The sequence below is a fragment of the Mustela nigripes genome, chromosome 5 (genome assembly GCF_022355385.1).
Source record: "Mustela nigripes isolate SB6536 chromosome 5, MUSNIG.SB6536, whole genome shotgun sequence".
NCBI lineage: Eukaryota > Metazoa > Chordata > Mammalia > Carnivora > Mustelidae > Mustela > Mustela nigripes.
This window is the reverse complement of record NC_081561.1, coordinates 3,214,879-3,233,639: the sequence shown is the minus strand read 5'-3', so window position 1 is coordinate 3,233,639 and position 18,761 is coordinate 3,214,879. Positions and strand designations below refer to the sequence as shown.

Sequence of the window (18,761 nt, the reverse complement as noted above, 5' to 3'; positions counted from 1 at the left end):
TCGTTTTGCCTGGTCCTGTAGTTGTCAATCCATTTGTTCAACCCGTGCTGGCTGGGGGCCAGGCACGGTGCCTGGTCCCATCACAGTGCGCGCAAAACTGGTGACGCTTTCTCTCATGAAGCTGCTGTTTTCCTGGGGGCGAGAGAGTGGGCTTGCCTGGGAAAATAGGACTGTATGGGACCCCGGTAGTGATTCCGAGACAGACACAGGGGAAGGATCCAACCTGGGGCTGGGGATACGGTTTCAGGGTGCAGCCCTTACTGAGCAAAGACCAGAATAACGCAAGGGTGCATGCCATCCAGGTTCTGGGGTCAGTGGAACCATCCAGGGGCCCCTGTGACTGTAGCAGACAGGCAAAGGGAGATAGGAGCAGAGAGCGTGGGGGATGAGCTCTTGTCATGTCACAGATTGCTTTAAGGGCTTCAGCTTTTTTACTCCCTTGGAGTAGAGGAGAACCACAGAAAGGTGCTCAACCCAAGAGTGATTTGATCTCATTTGTGATAATATTTTAAAAGCAGAGCTGATACGACTTGCTAATGAGTCCATTGTGGGGTGAAAGACAGGAGTCAGGAATACTCCAGAGTGTTTGACGGTGGGGTGAGTGGCATTGCTGTCACCTGAGATGGGGAACATGGTGGGTGGAGCAGACCTGGAAGGGCCTGTGAGGAGCCCAGTGTGACATATGACATTGGAGGTTCCTTCACTGTCCAAATGCAGTTGCCAAGTAAGCACGACACACAGGAACGTAACTGTCTGGAGTGCAGGGGAGGAGTCCCGGCTACAAGTACACGTTTGGTATTTCTGTTTAAAGTCACAAGGTTGAGATAACCGAGAGACAAGCAGTGTAAGGACTGAGTTCTAAATACCCCAGTGTTTGGAGGCTGAGGCAATGGAGATGGGCCGGCAGAAGAGGGGGCCGAGGTAGTGTTCCAGAAGCCAGCCGAGGAAGTGTTTGTAGAAGTCCCACTGGCTGATTCTGTCCATTTGACCCATGTGTCCACTGGGTCTGGTTTCAACTTAATGTTTACCTGTTTCCTTTATAGAATGAGGAGAAACCTGTACAGATGATGTTTAAAAAATCTACCTTTCAAATGACCTATATAGGAGAAATATTCACCAAAATTCTGGTGCTCCCCTATGTGGGCAAAGAGCTGAACATGATCATCATGCTTCCAGATGAAAACATGGATCTGAGGACGGTAAGGAGCACTGGGCAGTCCTGGCGCTTGCCAGGAGGGGCTGTGGGGGCTGCCTCTGAAGGTCGCGTGACGTCCCGTTCCTGTCACCTCGTCGTGCACTGCCCAGAGCGTTCACAGCCCAGCACATGGTTCTCTGGGGGCAGCAGGGTTCTAGATCTGAACATCTTCAACTCTCTTCTAGGTGGAGAAAGAACTCACTTATGAGAAATTCGCAGAGTGGACGAGGCCAGACATGCTGGACGAAGAAGAGGTGGAAGTTTTCCTCCCTAGATTTAAACTGGCGGAGGATTACGACATGAAGAATGTCCTTTGCTCTCTGGGCATAACTGATGCCTTTGAGCCGGCCAAGGCAGATTTCTCTGGGATGTCTTCCGGGAAAGACCTGTATCTGTCCAGGGTGGTGCACAAGGCCTTCGTGGAGGTGAACGAGGAAGGCACGGAGGCCGCAGCAGCCACCGCGGCCATCATGTTGTTGCGGTGTGCGAGAATCGTGCCCCGGTTCTGTGCCGACCACCCCTTCCTCTTCTTCATCCAGCACAGCAAGACCAACAGCATCCTGTTCTGTGGCCGCTTCTCCTCCCCGTAAGGACATAGTCAGCCCCAAATGGTGTCCTCTTTCTTTCTCCTGCTGGCCTGCTTTTCCTGACTCTTCACAATGTGCCTACAATGCAAAGTGACCTTGGGTGACAATCCAAAAATAAAAGGCTCGATTTGGGGATGCTGTGTCCTGGACTCCTGTATGTGTCTGTGTTCACGTCTCAAATGTTTCTGAGGACTGGAAACTGCCATTCAGGCAGTCCTGTGCTCTCATTGGCAGGGCCAGCGCCAGCCACTTAGCCAGTCCCGCTGCTTAGAGCGGTGTGGTCCCCTCCACCCTCACACCTGCCAGGACCCCAGGTCCTCACTTTGGGCAGAATGTGGCTCTCCTGCAGGAACAGGAGGACTCATGGTGCCTCTCTCTTCTCTGGTCTGTGGCACATTAGTGAGAGGCCAGGGTGACACAGTTTATGGGGTGCCGGGGGAGCAGGTCTTGGAGACCCCTGCAGAGAGCTCTAGCCCCACACATGCGGCAAGCACTCCAGAAGCCAGCACAGAGCTGGGAGAGCGTTAGCTCAGACCAGTGAGAAACAGGTCCCCTTGCCCAGCCCTGTGGCTTTTTCTAGCGCAGCCCACAGTCATAGGGATCTGTGGTCACACATGCATTTAGATGGACAACATCCAGTTTCTCTGAACTCCTGAAGTGGTGACCAGGGGCCAGAAATGATTAGAGAGATTCTCTTCATGGTGGTGTCATCTAAAACAACTTCCTGAGCTGTAAATACTGATTTTTTTGTTGTTGTTGTTCTACTGCAAGTATTAGAGAAAAGGTGGCTAAGGTTTCTGTGGCCACTTGTGTTACTTGCTAGAAACGTGATCACTGTGCTCAGCGACTGTCGAGTCTACTGATGTGTGAGGTTCAGTGGGGAGACCTGTGCTGTGTTTTGGGGACAGCTTCATCCATGAACTGTGTGGATGCGATCAGAACCTAACTGATGGGATTCGTATTTCCTTTCCGTTGCTGGTCCACTTTCCCCATCGTGCCCAAGCCGTGGGGAGAGGCTGGGACTGAAGAAGTGATACGATGAGTGGCTTGAGAAGAGGAAAGAGGGCTCGAAGGGGTTGCTGGTCGGCGGACTGCTGGTTAGGTGGCTGGCATCCCCCTCCCTGTTGCCAGCATTGTCCACTCTGCTGTATGTCATGTAGCATAATAGTCGCCAAGTGTCCAGGTTTCAAGGTGTCTGTCTGCCCTTTCTCTGGAGAACTATCAGATAACATCAATAGTAAATCATAACAGAGAACACCAGTGCTCTTATCTGTTGGAGACCTATCACACAGAACTTAACCATGTCAGAAGTCATAGGGCATGTAGAAGACACACACTTGCTGCTCTCAGAGCTCTCCCAGAATGCCTTCACTTAGCTGTCAAGTTGCCTTTGAAGGGTCACTCAACATACAATTTTAGTAAAAGGCACAGTCGCCTGAATAATGCTTCCATGTCTCTTATGAGATTGTACCAGAAGACATTTCTCTTCTGTCATGTGGTGCTTCTTGTAAGGATCTACAACCTAAAATACCCCAGGGTTTAATTCTAGGAAAGTGTTGGTCTCACCCACTCGTAAATGTTTACTGAACACCTGCTTTGCACTGCGGTGTTTTACCCAGGTGGTTTTACTTGGATCCTCAGCAGTGAATAAACCAGGAGGGATCTGAGGCCCCAAAGGTTAAATAACTTGAACAAGTTCTTGCAACCAGCCAAGGAAAGAACCCAGGTCTGAGGTCAGTATTAATACCTCCAAACCTCGCCTTCTGTGGTGCTGCGTGGAAACCAGGGTTCCCAACAGGACAGTGATCAGCAAAGCAGCCCAGGAGGGCAGGAACTGTCCCAGCCTCTCACAGGAAGTCTCATTTCTCTGCTTCTATTTTCTCATCTGCAAAAGTGGGGCTGGGACAGTTCCAGCCCCGAGAACACATGAAACTGGACCTGAACCAGGGCCATGGGTGTGGAGCTAGGGCTGGGTGCCACAGCAGGCTCCAGGAATCCCCTGGGACAGCAGCACTCCAGGAGGGGCAGAGCGACACTGGGGAGCCCACGTCTCCCACCCTCGATTCTGCTGCAGTCCTCAGAGGGGCCTTGAGGCTACGGCATTACTGAGGGTGGAGGCGGCAGACGCCGGAGACAGGCCCCTGAATCCTACCGACCGTATCATCCTGAGCCATAATCCACCTTCCACTGGGTCCTGGTGAGTAGAAGAGCTCCAAGTGATCTACACTCTAACATGTTGAAAATAGGCTCTAGCATTGTAGGTGGGTTTTACTTATTATTTGGAGATATATCTAGTAATTTAAAAATTTTCTACAATGAATGTGTTTTCTTATATAATCAGGAAAATATTATATGGTGGAATTGTGTTTGTATGGTACGTGGGGTCTGTTCTTTCCTTTTTAAAAAGTATAGTCATCATGCTGCAATTATACCCCCCAAAATTAAATTTTTTGAAAAATTCTTAAGATTTAAAAAAATTTATTAGGGAGAGAGAGAATCCTGAAGCCGACTCTGCACTAATCATAGAGCTGACTAGTGGCTCAATCCCAGGACGTGGAGATCATGAACCGAGTAAACCAAGAATCTGGGGTTCAACTGACTGAGCCACCCAGGTACCCCAAGATTTATTTCTTATACCTGGAACTTTGACCATCTTTATGCATTTCACTCACCCCTGCTCCATCCGCCACCTCTGGCAACCACTAATCTCTTCTTGTATCTATGAATTTGGGGTTTCCCCCCTTTTGCTTTAGATTCTCTACATAAGTGAGATCATAGAATATTTGTCTTTCTCTGTCTGACTTACTTCATTAGCATAGTGCCCTCAAGGTCCTTCCATGTTGTCACAAATGGCTGGATTTCCTTCTTTTTCGTGGCTGAATAATATTCCTGTGTGTGTGTGTGTGTGTGTGTGTGTGTGTGTGACATTTGCTTTATCCATTTAGCCATCAGAGGGTACTTAGGTTGTTTCCATGTCTTGGCTATTGTAAATAACACTGCAATGAGCACAGTGGTGCAGATATCTTTTTGAGAGACTGATTTCATTTACCTTGGATATGTGTCCAGAAGTGGAATTACTGGATGATATGGTTTCACCAATTTACAATCCCTCTGAGTGCACAGGGATTCCCTTTTCTTTACCTTCTTGCCAACACTTGGGATTTCTTATTTTTTTTGAAAGAAGCCATTCTAACAGTTATGAGTTGATATCTCCTTGTGGTTTTGATCTGCATTTCCCTGATGAATAGTGAGGCTGAGCATCTTTTCATGTACCTGTTGGACATCTGGATGTCTTCTTTGGAGATATGTCTGCTTAGTTCCTCTGCCCATTTTTTTTTAAAGGTTTTATTTATTTATTTGACAGAGAGAGATCACAAGCAGGCAGAGAGAGAGAGAGAGGAGGAAGCAGGCTCCCTGCTGAGCAGAGAGCCCGATGCGGGACTCGATCCCAGGACCCTGAGATCATGACCTGAGCCGAAGGCAGCGGCTTAACCCACTGAGCCACCCAGGCGCCCCCTCTGCCCATTTTTTAAATTGGATTGTTTGCTATTTAGTTGTATGAGCTCTTTATATTTATATAAATCTGTATCAGATGTATAATATGCACATATTTTCCCCCATTTAATAGATTACCCTCTCATACCTTTTCATACTATTCCATAGGAAACCCATTTTTGGTGATGATTTCCTTTACCATCATGGTATGGAAATCTTTTAGTTTGAAGTAGTCCCACTTGTTTGTTCTTGTTTTTGTTGCCCTTGCTTTTGGTGTCAAATCCAAAAAAAAGTCATTGTCAAGACAAGTGTCAAGGAATTCATCCTGTATATTTTCTCCTAGGATTTTTATGGTTTCATACCTTACATTGCAGCTAATTTAAAAATATTCTTTTTTAGAGGCACTTGGTGGCTCACTCAGTTAAGCGTACAGATGTTGGTTTCAGCTCAGGTGATGATCTCAGGGTCCTGGAATCCAGCCCTGAGTTGGGCTCTACACTCAGGGGATAGTAGGCTTGAAGATTCTCTCCCTCCCTCCCTCTTCTTCTGCCCCTCCCCCTGTTTCCTCAAGCACTCTCTCTCTCTTCCTCTAAATAAATAAATATTTCTTTTCAAAATCTTTTTTAGAAGTAACATTTCCTTTTCCTCCCCCATTCTTACAGGAAACAGATCAACATGCAGCTGGAATCAGAGTAGAGAACAATTAACACGTTTTTTCTGGAAATATAGAATTATTTTTTTAGTACATAAAGCATTTGTAACACTGATACACATCTCTATAACATGAAATATCAAAGTGTATGCTTTATATACTTGCTAGGTATGTGGTGTATCCAAACTGCGACACCTGAAAAGGAAAGAGATCATGAAAAGAATTGATTGTTTTATTTTTAGAAATTGATTTACTGACTGCCAACTTGGCTTTTATTAAAGTGGACATAAAAATAATTCTTGTCAAAATGGTCTCTAAAAATATATTTTTTCAAAAGATTAAATATAACATATAAATTAAGGCAAAATTTAAAAAATATATTATCTAAATGTTTATTTTTTTTACTTATTTTTTTAAGAGACTTCATTTTTAAGTAATCTCTATACCTAACATTGGGCTCAAACTCATAACCCCAAGATCAAGAGTCACACACTCCACCAACCATGCCAGTCAGGCATCCCTGATTATTTAAATGTTTTTTAAAAAACCAGACAGGGCACCTGAGTGGCTCCGTGCATTGAAGCCTCTGTCTTCAGCTTGGGTCATGATCCCAGGGTCCTGTCTGGTCGGGTCTCTGCTCAGTGAAGAGCCTGCTTCCTCCTCTCTCTCTCTCTGCCTGCCTCTCTGCCTACTTGTGACCTCTGTCTGTCAAATAAATAAATAAATAAATATTTTTAAAAATTAAAAAAAAAACCAGAATAACTATCCTTGCTACCTATTAATATATTTTAAATTGCTTCTTAGCTTCAATCTGCTGAAATATCACTGGTATTTATCTCTAAATTTTTTTTTCATTATGATCTTATTAAAATGTTTAATGATTTTTCATTCATTGTATTATTCACAAATTTGAAATTATAGTCATCACCACTTGGCTCCTGACTGTTGACCAGCACTCGTGGCTTCTTAGGCCCGTGGCCTCTGCAGCCATCCAGAGTCCCTCTCAGAAGAGCTCACAGTTGGTTTAATGCTCTCTTATTATTGTCTTGAACCTCAAAGTTTTTTTTTTTTTTTTTAAAGATTTTGTTTATTTATTTGACAGACAGATTACATGTAGGCAGAGAGGCAGGCAGAGAGAGAGGAGGAAGCAGGCTCCCCGCTGAGCAGAGAGCCCGATGCGGGGCTCGATCCCAGGACCCTGAGATCATGACCTGAGCCGAAGGCAGAGGCTTAACCCACTGAGCCACCCAGGCGCCCCGAACCTCAAAGTTTTGACCAAAATGTCCTTCGTTTTCATTTTGCACCGGATCCTTCAAATTATGTAGCCAGAGCTGCTGTAGACTATGGCATTTTTTTTTTTTAATTGAGCAAACTCTCATTTTTTGACATGAGTTTACCTAGGTAAGCTCAGAACAAATTCTGAAAAATAAAGATCTTTTCAGTTTTATTTTTTTCATATTACCTAGGTAAGCTCAGAACAAATTCTGAAAAATAAAGATCTTTTCAGTTTTATTTTTTCATATTAAAATTGATAAAGGAAGTTTTCAACCTTTCATACTTGTGGGCCCCGCTCTGGGCTCCCAGGGAAACTATACGTTAACTTTCGCCAGGATCAGAATGACTTAGCACACTTCAAAGCATGGGCTCCATTTCGGCTCATAGCACACAATGTCCATCTGCTTTGTCAGCAAATAACCTAGAAGAAACATTTCAAACTAAAGGTAAGAGTGAAAATCTCCCAAAGTTCCCACACCTAAAAGCATGCAACCTTGCCCATACTAAAACTGTAAGATAAAGTTTGTTATTTTCTGGAATGTCTTATGTCCTGATGATTTGTAACTCTTGATATAACAACAACAAAAAACCCATGTATAATTCTGGATTACACAATCCTTCAGAGGAGCACTTTCTTCTTTGTGAAGACTGATAACCCTGGGCAGCTGTTCTCACTTGAGCGCGAATAAAACTTTCTTCTTTCTCTTGTTTAAGAAATTTTAAAAGATTTGCTCATTTTTGCGTCAACAAAATGTATAAATATTTCAGTGAGAATATTTCCATAACTACTGTCTTTTTGCCTCCACACATAATGTGTTTCTTTTCCAATTACTTGTATAGGACAAAACTTATCAAATGATTTATCTACGTAACTTTTTTTTTTTTGAGGTTTTCTCCAAATTTATATGCTGCAAATTTTTTGACCTCTGTTTCATCAGATTCTGATATGGAGTATAAATTTATCCAGTTAAAAATAGGAACTGTGGGGCGCCTGGGTGGCTCAGTTGGTTAAGCAGCTGCCTTCAGCTCGGGTCATGATCCCAGCGTCCTGGGATCGAGTCCCGCATCGGGCTCCTTGCTTGGCGGGGAGCCTGCTTCTCCCTCTGCCTCTGCCTGCCATTCTGTCAGCCTGTGCTTGCTTTCTCTCCCTCTCTCTCTGACAAATAAATAAATAAAAATCTTTAAAAAAAAAATAGGAACTGTATCTAAAGATTTTTCCCACCAGGCAAGATATTCCAAAATTTAATCGTAGAATTTCAGAATGAAATCCTGCGTGCTATCGAGCTCATATTATATGCTCCCATGTTTTTGTAGGTACAACTTTGAGATATCTCCCTGTTTGCAAATTATGGGGTCGACCATCAAAATTTAAATTTAAATACTCTACTCTTTGAATATTTTGACCAAACATTTCTAATTGATTTTGAACGAAGTGCCCTGGCATTTAGAGGACTCAGTTCAAAGTTCAATGACACCATCACTGGACATTTAGGTTAATTTAAAATCATTCTTCAAAAGAGCATATATAACTGTATTCCATGTGCTGATTGGCACAGAGAGGAAAAGCGTGCGCTGCCCAGTAGACATCTGGTTTTGTATTCAACAGTGGCTTCGTCACAAATAGTTTGTTGTTGTGATTATATAAAAAGTATTTGTAAATTTGCACAACTACTTATTATATCTTGCTTGCAAGAATGTTGCAACTTGTTAATGCGGTCCCAATTGTGTGTGTCTCATAACCAACTCCAGGTCATTTCTTCTCCAAAGGTTTTTAATTTAGTAAGAATGTCATTTTTACACAGTGGTGTGTTCCATCCAAACCTGACTCATATTGTCATTACAGAAATCTTCATGGAGTCACATTTGAACTAAGTTTGTAAAAACATCTGTTCAGAGTACTGTTCATTTCACCTCTGGGAGACACAACTCCCACAAGCTGAAACTTGATTCTAGCCAGGAATTAAAGGAAAACCTTTTTTTCTTTTAAAGCGGTTAAGGGTTTTTTAGGTTTTTTTTTTTTTTTTTAAAGATTTTATTTTTATTTATTTGACACAGAGAGAGAGATCACAAGTAGGCAGAGAGGCAGGCAGAGAGAGAAAGGGAGCTGAGCAGAGAGCCCAATGTGGGACTCAATCCCAGGCCCCTGAGATCATGACCTGAGCCGAAGGCAGAGGCCTAACCCACTGAGCCACCCAGGCGCCCCATTAAACGAAAACCTTAAATAGCTTTTTTATTTGAAGCCTTGAAGAAACTGGCTTTGGCAATATGTAATTTTTCTTCTGCTAATGGAGCCAACACATTCAAATATGGCTTTGTTTTTTGGAAATGACAGAAGCTCATTTAGAATAACAATCAGTTGATCAAATGAAAAGTCAGTTGATGAAGTCACATATGTATGTACCCCCTGCAGCAGGATTCATTAGATCTCGTAGATCTGTGGGAGGAATCTTCCTAAAATAACTACTACTTCCTAGGGGCACCTGGGTAACTCAGTTGGTTGTGTTAGACTCTTGATTTTGGCTCAGGTCATGGTCTCAGGGTTGTGAGATTGAACCCTGAATCAGGCTCTATGCTCAGCAGAGAGTCTGCTTGAGATTCTCTCTCTCCTTCCCCCCTCCCCCCTTCTCACTTTCTATTTCTCTCTATCCCAAATAAACAAATAAATAAATCTTTAAAAAAAATTAACTTCTACCCTTCGAAGGAAATGCTGGTATTTTCTTATAGATAACATCTTTGGGTCTTCACATGATTAGAGATCACACTACAATACCCACTATAGTAGAGGGTAAACACAATTTTGTGCACATGACACACACTATTTCTTGAGATAGGAAAACTCAATACTTAATTTTCGATCCCACTGCTTGCCGAAACAATTTACTGCAAAATAAAGAAGTGTCACCACACAATAAGCAAATGTCTGTAGATTTTCATTCCATAATGAATGTTAAAATCACTGTTTCCCAAGAGTTTAGAACTTTTTTCCCCCTATGATCTCTATAGTTGGATTTTTTTATAATACAGCATAACCGGACTGGTCAGCCTCTATTTTCCTGGACATATTGTACATATGTCTGAACTATAAGTTTCCATATTTCCAATTGCCCTTGCCAGATGGTGGCTTCTCATACGCCTTGCAGGAACCACGGCACAACCGAGTGGCAGTTGAAGTATGAAATACTTCTCCCACCCACACTAGGGACCAGAAGAACTTACCTGTCCCTAGCTGCTGTGACCGTGCACAGCACCTTGCCAACAGATATACTGTGGCTCTATCAGTAAGTTAGTTCCTCATACAGGCACATCTTGGAGATACTGAGGTTTTGGTTCCAGACTACCATAATAATGCAAACATTGCAATAAAGCAAATCAAATGAATTTTTAAATTTCCCTGAGCATATAAAAGTTATGCATACACTGTACTGTAGTCTATGAAGTATGCAGTAAGAGCATTGTATCTAAAAAAAAATACATACTTTAATTTAAACATTCTTTATTGCTAAGGCTGCTAACCATGATCTGAGCTTTGAGTGAATAATCTTTTTGCTGGTGGAGGGTCTTGCCTTCTTCTTGATGGCAGGTGACGGGTCAGGGTGGTGGGTGCTGGGGACCGGGATGCCTGCAGCTGTAGTACCTTAAGATAACAATGAAATTGGCTGCATTGGTTGACTTCCTTTCATGAGCAAGTTCTCTGTAGCACCTGATGCCGTTTGATAGCATTTTACCCAAGGAGGACGTCTTTCAAAATTGGAGTTCATCCTCTCAAACCCTGTCACTGCCTTATCAACTAAGGCATGTCACATTCTAAGCCCTCTGTTGTCATCTCATCAGTCTTCACTGGCATCTTCATCTCAAGAAACCATGGTCTTTGCTCCTCTGTAAGAAGCAGCTCTTCATTTAAGTTGGATCCCGAGATGGTCCCAGTGCAGCCGCATCTTCAGGCTCCCCTTCTGATTCTACTTCTCTTGCTGTTTCCCCACATCCGCAGTTTCCTTCCTCCACCAGAGTTCTGAGATCCTCAATGTCATCCATGAGGGTGGGAATTGGTTTCTTTCAAACTTCTGTTCATGTTGATATTTTGATCTCTTCCCTTGAATCAGGAATGTTCTGAAGGATGTGTAGAATGGTGAATCCATTCCAGAAGGTTTTCAGTTGACTTTGTCCAGATCCATCAGAGGAATACTGTCTCTGGCAGCTCTAGGCTTATGAAATCTATTTCTTTCTTGACCTAAAAGTTGAAATGACTTCTTGATCTATAGGCTTCAGAACGGATGTTAGGTTAGCAGGTGTGAAAACAACATTCATCAATTTGTACCTCTCCATCAGAGCTCTTGGGTGGCCAGGCGCATTGTCGATAAGCAGGAATATTTTGAAAGGAGTCATTTATTTTGGAGCACTAAGTCTCAAGAGTGAGCTTTAAATATTCAGTAAACCATGTTCTCAACAGATATGCTGTCATCCCGGCTTTGTAGTTCCATTTACAGAGCACAGGCAGAGCATAATTCTTAAAGGCCCTGGGACTTCTGGACTGGCAAATGGGCACTGGCTTCAACTTCAAGCCACCAGCTGCCTTAGCCCCTAACAAGAGAGTCAGCCAATCCTTTGAAGCCTTGAAGGCTGGCATCGACTTCTCCTCTCTGGCTGTGAAAGTCCTAGATGGCCTCTTCTTCCAGTTGGAGCCTGGCAGGTTCCCCTACATCAAAAATATGCTGTTTAGGGCCACCACCTTCGTCAGCGACCCTAGCCAGATCTTCTGGATGGTTTGCTGCAGCTTCTCCATCGGCACTGGCTGCTTCACCTTGCTCTCTGAGTGATGAGATGGCTTCTTACCAGAAAGCTCACGAACCAACCTCCGCAGTTTCAGACCTTCCTCTGCAGCTTCCTCACCTCCCTCAGCCTTCCCAGCATTGAAGAGAGTGAGGGCCTTGGTCTGGCACAGGCTTTGGCTGAAGGGGATGTTGTGGCTGGTTTCGTCTTCTGTCCAGGCCACTCAGACTTTCTCCACACCAGCAATCGGGCTCTTTCACATTCTTATCATTCATGCATTCACTGCAGTAGCACGTTAAATTTCCTTCAAGAATTTCTCCTTTGCTTTCACAACTCAGCTGTTCGCCACAAGAGGCCCGTCTTGGCTTTCTGCATGTTCTCCTCAGTTAAGCTTAATCATGTCTAGCTTTCAGTTTAAAGTGAGAGATGTGTAACTCTTTTTTTCACTTGAATGGTGATTCCTCGGCCTATCTTGACTACTGTTGTGTCTTGGGGAATAGGAAAGTGTGAGAAGAGGGAGAGAGATGGAGTGAAGCCAGACATACACAATTATTAAGTTCTCCTCTCACTCGGGCATGGTTTGTGGTGGCCCCAGACAACATCAAGGATCACTAGGCCTAGATCATCGTCACACATATGACAAAATTTGAAATATTATGAGAATTACCAAAATGTGACGCAGAGACACGAAGTGAGCAAATTCTGTTGGAGACTTACTTGAGGCGGGGCTGCCACAGAACTTCATTCTGTAAGAAAAACAAAAACAAAACCAAAAAAGCCCAAAGATCAAAAACCACATCATCTGCAAAGCTCAGTAAAGCAAAGTTGCTAAAACAAAACACCATAAAATGAGGTCTTCCTGAGTGATGTGCGTGGAAAGGGAGGGCCTGGAAAGGGTCGGGAAAACAGGAACAGACTCACCAGTTGCCTTTCAGATTTCACCCCATTTTACAGTGAGCGGTGAGAGCTCTATGCATGGCTATGTCAGTTATCAACTTACTGTCTCTGGACTCTAACTCCAACCTTCACTGACACCCTAAAACCCCAGCTGGTGCAATGTTGGGATTCGTCAGCAGGGGGCTCTAGAGAGACAGAGGAGTTGCCTGTAAGAGGGCACTGACTTCCCTCCCAGAAGTCACAGGTCCTCCTGTGGTTCTCAGCTGCAGGGTTGAGAGCAGCCCATCCCTTCCATCTCCATCTGCACTCCCCTGCTTTCCCTCGGGGCAGTGGCCCTTCTGTGGTCACAAAGGCTGCAGCTTCAGCCAACTGTACCCTTACTGGCGGTTTTGCTTCTACAGACCAGCTCTACCCACCAGCAGGAGCAGCTGGCTTCTCTGGGCCAGCTCTGACCCAGGCTGGCTTCATGTGTTCGTGGCAGTCACCCCCCTTCAAGGAGGTCTGAATATCAGCAGTTCCCCCAGGTCCTTGGTCCTTTCATTGTCTTTCATTGTCCCCTTTCCTCAGCCCTGAGGTAGCAGCTGGCCCTTTGCACCTGCTGCTTCTACTCCCCTGGGAGTCCCATTTCACTCCTTTGCTTATTGAACAATTCTGTAGACTGCCTCCCCCATTCAAAGAACTAAGGTGGTTTTGTCTCTTAAGTGGGCCTTGAATGATGTAACTATGAGTGTCACATAGTGTTGGAAAGACCAAGGCAGAATCTTGATGTACTAAGTGAAGTTCTATCAAACCTCTCCTGGTTTCATGTAGCTATTAGCAAAGATACTTCATTAAAAATGAAAAAGTTGTGACAACTGCCGAACTAAGTGGGACACCAGGAGAGCAGCTATTATTAGGACTATCCCTGACAAATCAGAGTGTGTTAATTATACTACACTATGTTCCATATACTATACTACACCATACTATATGAAGGTTATGTTTCTATTTAATGTCCCACCTGCAAAAGCCCCTCAAAGAGAATGGGCATATTTAGAAGACAAACAGACTGCTCTGATTAATTGTCATGCAACTGAACAATATGGGTTTGAACTGCACGGGTCTATTTTCATGCAATTTTTTCCAATAACTACAGTGCAGTGCTTTACATGTATTTTCCTTATGATTTTCTTAAAACCATTTTCTTTAGCTTGGTTTATTATGAGAATATAGTATACGATACATGTAACAGTCAAAAGATGTGTTAATTGACTACGTTATCAGGGAGGCTTCTGGTCAACAGGAGGCTATCAGTAGTTAAGTTTGGGGGGAGTCATAAGTTATACACAGATTTTTGGTTGTGCAGGAGGGTGTGTGCCCTGAACCCCATGTTGTTCAGGGGCTGACTCTAACGTGTTCTAAAGAATACCCTTAAAATTAAGAGAAAGAAGAACGGGGCGGTAATAAGCCATTGCTGACGATTACCACGTGGTATCATGTCAGAAACACTTCTGTTTCTCTCACAAGTCCCTTGAAATCTGAAACTTGGCAAAAGTCCTGTGATGTTTTTGAAATTGAGGTCCCCTGGGTTATTCACACATTCCCGGAGCATGAGATGGGCTCCACAACCTTTATTTTTACTGGCATGCTTTCACTTGGGTAGTAATTGACACATTTTAATATGAGCATGTTTTGCATTCTCTGCATGACCAGGTGATAACTGAGTACTTTGAATTTAGGATCGTGTTGATACGACCCTGTACCAGCTGCATGGTGGCAGGGGAGTGAAACAGGACAGAAGCAGGTCTTCTGTAAATCATTATTTAACTCTGTCGACTCGCCAAATAACACCCAAGAAGGTTTTATATCAGTGTGAATGGAGGGAAGTGGCGGGAAAACTGGAGAGAAGAGAACACACGCGTTAGTGTGGAGGGGCGCACTGAACTCAGCAGAAGTGGCAAAAAAAGCGCGGAGGATCATTTTCTAGTTGAAATGTCAGTTTCATTCCAGCGAAGCAGCATCACAGATTACGAACAAGAAGGCTGCGTCTCCACGTCTCTGTGTGGTCTGGCTGCTCTCAGGAAGTGAAAACCCCATTCTGTAAGTATTCACACAACCACACCTTAACACTTTGCTACACACATTCACCATCATTCATCTCCTTCCTCACAGGATGTGTGGGACCCTCTTTGATACTGTCCTGTGACAAGACCACCACTACAGAGTATGGCAGAAAGAGCCAAGAGAAGGAGGTCTATGGACCACAGTGTGGTTTCTTCCACAAACTGTCCGTGGGACCCACAGTGAACCAAAAACCGTCGCCTCGTTCCCTCTCTTCCCCAGGAAAACACGAGGAGCAGTCCGTGTTCTAGGGGTTTTCTAGCTCTGATGGGTCATGCTGCTAGCTTGGCTCTCCTGGGATGAATCAACAGCCTTTCCCCCACACCTTCTCGAAACCATGAAAACCTTCAGAGCATATCATGGCCAGAGTGGGAGATGAGGTTGGGGAATTACGAGAGGAGTCCAGCCTGAGAGGGAGCTGGGCGTGTGTCCTTCCTGGGGTCTCTGAAGTCCGGAGCCAAGGCAGTCAGAAAAACCACGCCAAGGAGTGGGGGACTTGGGAAACCACGGAGACTGCAGCTACCAGTTGAAGAGGTGTGAGAAATGAGGTTGGGGTTAAGAAGGCAGAAAGTGAGACTGAGAATAGTGTCTGAGACTCTGAATCATGGACTGGAAACTTCTCTTCAGGCAACAGCACCTCACTGGTGAGTGTGACCTCTGTAGTCCCCTGTCTCCACCACATGACGCTCTTCCTCATCTCTCACCTTGGCTGGGTTTGCCTAACCTCATGTCTCACTGCTCGTGGTAGCAGCCTCCCACAATATACTCGTGATAAGGTACCAGAGGTGTTTTTCTGAAACACAGAAATGGCTGTGCTTTTTGTCACTCCAGAACTTTTGGTGATTTCCCACAATTCAAAACAAAAAAACAAAAAAACAAAAAAACAACTCAGTCTCATGGGTAAGCTAACGTGTCACCTATGACTGGGCCACAGTACCAAGATATTTGGTCAAACACCAGTCTAAATACTGCTGTGAAGGTATTTTTTAAATATGAGATTAACATTTAAATCAGCAGACTTTGATTACATGCCGTATTGGTGGGCCTCATCTCATCAGTTTCCCTTAAGAGAGGGTAACTGAGGTGCCCTGAGAAAGAGGGAATTCTGCCTCCAGATGGCTGCAGCATCGGCTCCTCCCTGGTCTCCAGCCTGCCCACCTGCCCTGCAGATTTTGGACCTGACATCCTCCATAATCACATGCAGAAGGACTGAGAATCAGATAACTCTCCCGCAGTGGTCCGTGGTACTCAACCATTGCCCCACTCTGGAATCCATCCCACTGCCTGGGTTCCCACTCAAGCAATTCTCACTTAATTGGTCTGGGGTTCAAAATGGCCATGGGATTTTTTGGAAACAGAAGAGGGCGACAACTTGGAGAGATCTGGGAAAGCTTCCTGGTGGAGGCACTCTTTGAGCTGTATTTTGATAGAGAAGCTAGGGTGCCAGGCGCCCCAGGGGTACATGTAGAGGGATACACATGCAGGATATGGAGGGACTACGAACAGTTTACCACAGCTCAGAAGGAATAACTAAAACTTTAAAAGTCTCACACTCTTTGACAGCTTGAACTTGATCTTTAGGATAAGAGGATGTTATGAAGGATTTTCAACTCAGCTGCAATGTGATCAGATTTGGAATGATTATTAGGGCTTCAGTGTGGCGATCAGGTTGGCATGGGTCCGATGAAGGAGAGAAGTGTGGTTACTTGGTTCTTAACATGGGGGCGGCTGGGCATATGTATGAGATGTGAATACATGACTCCCATAGCGTACAGGGGAGTAAAGCTAGAGGAGAGACGGCAGTGGAGCCACTAGGTCCTGGGGAAGAAGGAGGGGCTCTGATTTCCTCGAAACAGAAGGGGCAGAGAGGTGGGAGGTCAAGGAAGGAGAGTTGAGCTGGCCACACTTCCACGTGCCCGAATAAAAAGGCACACGTGTTTCCAACAAGACCTTCCAGGTGTGGGAGCTGACACGTTCCCCCAGAGCTCCAGGTAAGCTGGGGAAAGGAAGGGAGGGAGAGCCCAGGCAGGGGGCCTGCAGACAGAGAGGGAGGGAGGAGGGTGGCTGCGGGAGGGAGGGAAAGAGGAGAGCCTCGCAGGGGCAGGGGCAGGGGCAGGGGCAGGGGCAGGGTCCGCCCGCGTGCCCCGCAGCGTCATGGGGGTGGGGGTGTCATATGAGGGCCCCTCCCCACCCCCACTCCGGCCTGGAGCTGGAGTTGTGGCCTCCAAGGCCCAGGGTCAGAACCCCGGAGGCCTGTGCACCTTTCCTCGGGCACGTGGCCTGGGCAGGGCTGGGTGGTAGTGACACTGCACAGGATTTGTGGCCTTGAGAGTGGGGCCTGGAGCCACCCTGACCTACCTTTGGCAAATCCGGTCGGCATATCCTCCATATCTGCCAGCCGCTTACTGGTGACCTTGTGTTCTTGCTTTTACCCTGATTACACAAAACAAAACAAAACAGTTTAACCTTATCTCCTTCATCAGTCACTTCTTCCCAGCTTGAAAAAAACAAAGCTTCTTCACCAGGCTGCCCTTCTTGTCACATGGCAGGAACTCCCTTAACTCACTCATCCCCGGGGGTTAAGGCCTCCCACACGGAAGCAGCCACCCTCAGGGCCTCTTCTGTTCTCCTCCCATTTCCCATGCTGGAGTCACAGGCTCCCAGGCACCTCCTCCTCCTCCCTCCTCTTACTACTTCCAAATACTGGAAAGTCCCCAGACCTCGTTGAATTTCTTTCCCTTGTGTCTCCACTACACCTTCTCAGAAATTTCATTCACTCACACGGAACCTCCTGCAATAGAGAAGCTAAGGGATCCTAACTCTAGAATCACTGCTAGCTCTGAGTCTCCTACCTGTACGCACAGCAGCCCTTGGCTGGCCTTGGAGATGGGTTCAGATGGGAGGTCCCACAGACCTCCCGAGGAATGTTATCAGCTTCCCTGTTCTGAACTGGCTTCTTCAAGCCGCTGTCCCTGGGGTCCTTTGTTTGCCCTAAGTGTGCTACAAACTCAGACTAATCCTTGACTTCTCCTGCTCCCTAAGCCTAAGGGACCAGTCACGTGGCCCAGCAATTCTATCTCCGGCATGTCCGACAAAGACGTTTCCTCTGCATCCCAGCGGCTGGTTAGTCTGCGGCTGTGGCCCCTGCCATAGGCTTTCCACTGGCTCTCGCCAGCCCATGGGGGGCCACGTTGTTTTTCTAAGACTCCAAAGTACTCACACTCCACATTTGTTTAAAACCATGCCTGACTTTCCCAACCAAGTTCAGACCCGTCAGCCTGCTGTGAGGGAGCTGTGGTCACCGAGCTCATGGGCCACAGGCCAGCTGTGCAGTCAGGTAGTTCTTCTCCCGTGGGGACTAGGCTTCAGGTGAGGAGCACAGCTTGCATTTTCATCCCCAGAACATGTAAGGAAAGTTCTTCGTAAATGCTCTCTGAATAAACTCACTTATGGCAGTGTGGCTCCCTGGGTTGCAAGGCTCCCGGGAGGCTCCTACATACTGGGAAGCAGAAGACTTGCTTTTGAGATTCTGTCCCTCTTTCTGCCACATCTGAGGACAGTAATTTGCCCCAGGCCTTATGTGCTCACCTGTAAAGGGACACGTGGTTTGATGCTAATTAATTGCAATGATTGGAAATCAGACCCCCCCCCCCCATGCAGGATACATGACCCTGGGGTACATGGCCCTGGTGCCCACTGTGTTGTTCATGTGATATTGAAATGAAAGCATTTTTAGATTTTTGCTGGTAGGTCCATATCCATGTTGTTTATTTATCTGAGAGAGAGTGAGCGC

General features: G+C 45.5%; 1 protein-coding gene and 1 long non-coding RNA gene across 7 annotated transcripts in view; one reads left to right on the top strand and one right to left on the bottom strand.

Moving 5' to 3' along the window:
- The window catches only part of SERPINB6 (serpin family B member 6), a 50,289-nt gene extending 48,374 nt beyond the window's left edge, over nucleotides 1-1,915 (top strand). For all 4 annotated transcript variants that reach the window (XM_059399346.1, XM_059399345.1, XM_059399343.1 and 1 more), the window contains exons 6-7: nucleotides 1,044-1,199; nucleotides 1,381-1,915. In XM_059399346.1, the coding sequence (XP_059255329.1) occupies nucleotides 1,044-1,199; nucleotides 1,381-1,785 (561 nt within the window). In that variant the 3' untranslated portion in view covers nucleotides 1,786-1,915. The remainder of the gene's footprint in view (nucleotides 1-1,043; nucleotides 1,200-1,380) is intronic.
- Nucleotides 1,916-5,993: 4,078 nt separating this feature from the next.
- LOC132017561 (uncharacterized) lies at nucleotides 5,994-17,524 on the bottom strand. Of its 3 annotated transcripts, none has more exons than XR_009404328.1 (4): nucleotides 17,327-17,524; nucleotides 12,639-12,717; nucleotides 7,479-7,625; nucleotides 5,994-6,124 (listed from the first exon to the last, which is right to left on the bottom strand). It is a non-coding gene; the product is annotated as an uncharacterized LOC132017561 (long non-coding RNA). The 3 variants fall into 3 exon arrangements; XR_009404330.1 differs by having other exon boundaries at nucleotides 7,488-7,625; XR_009404329.1 differs by having other exon boundaries at nucleotides 12,689-12,717.
- Nucleotides 17,525-18,761: the final 1,237 nt, after the last annotated feature.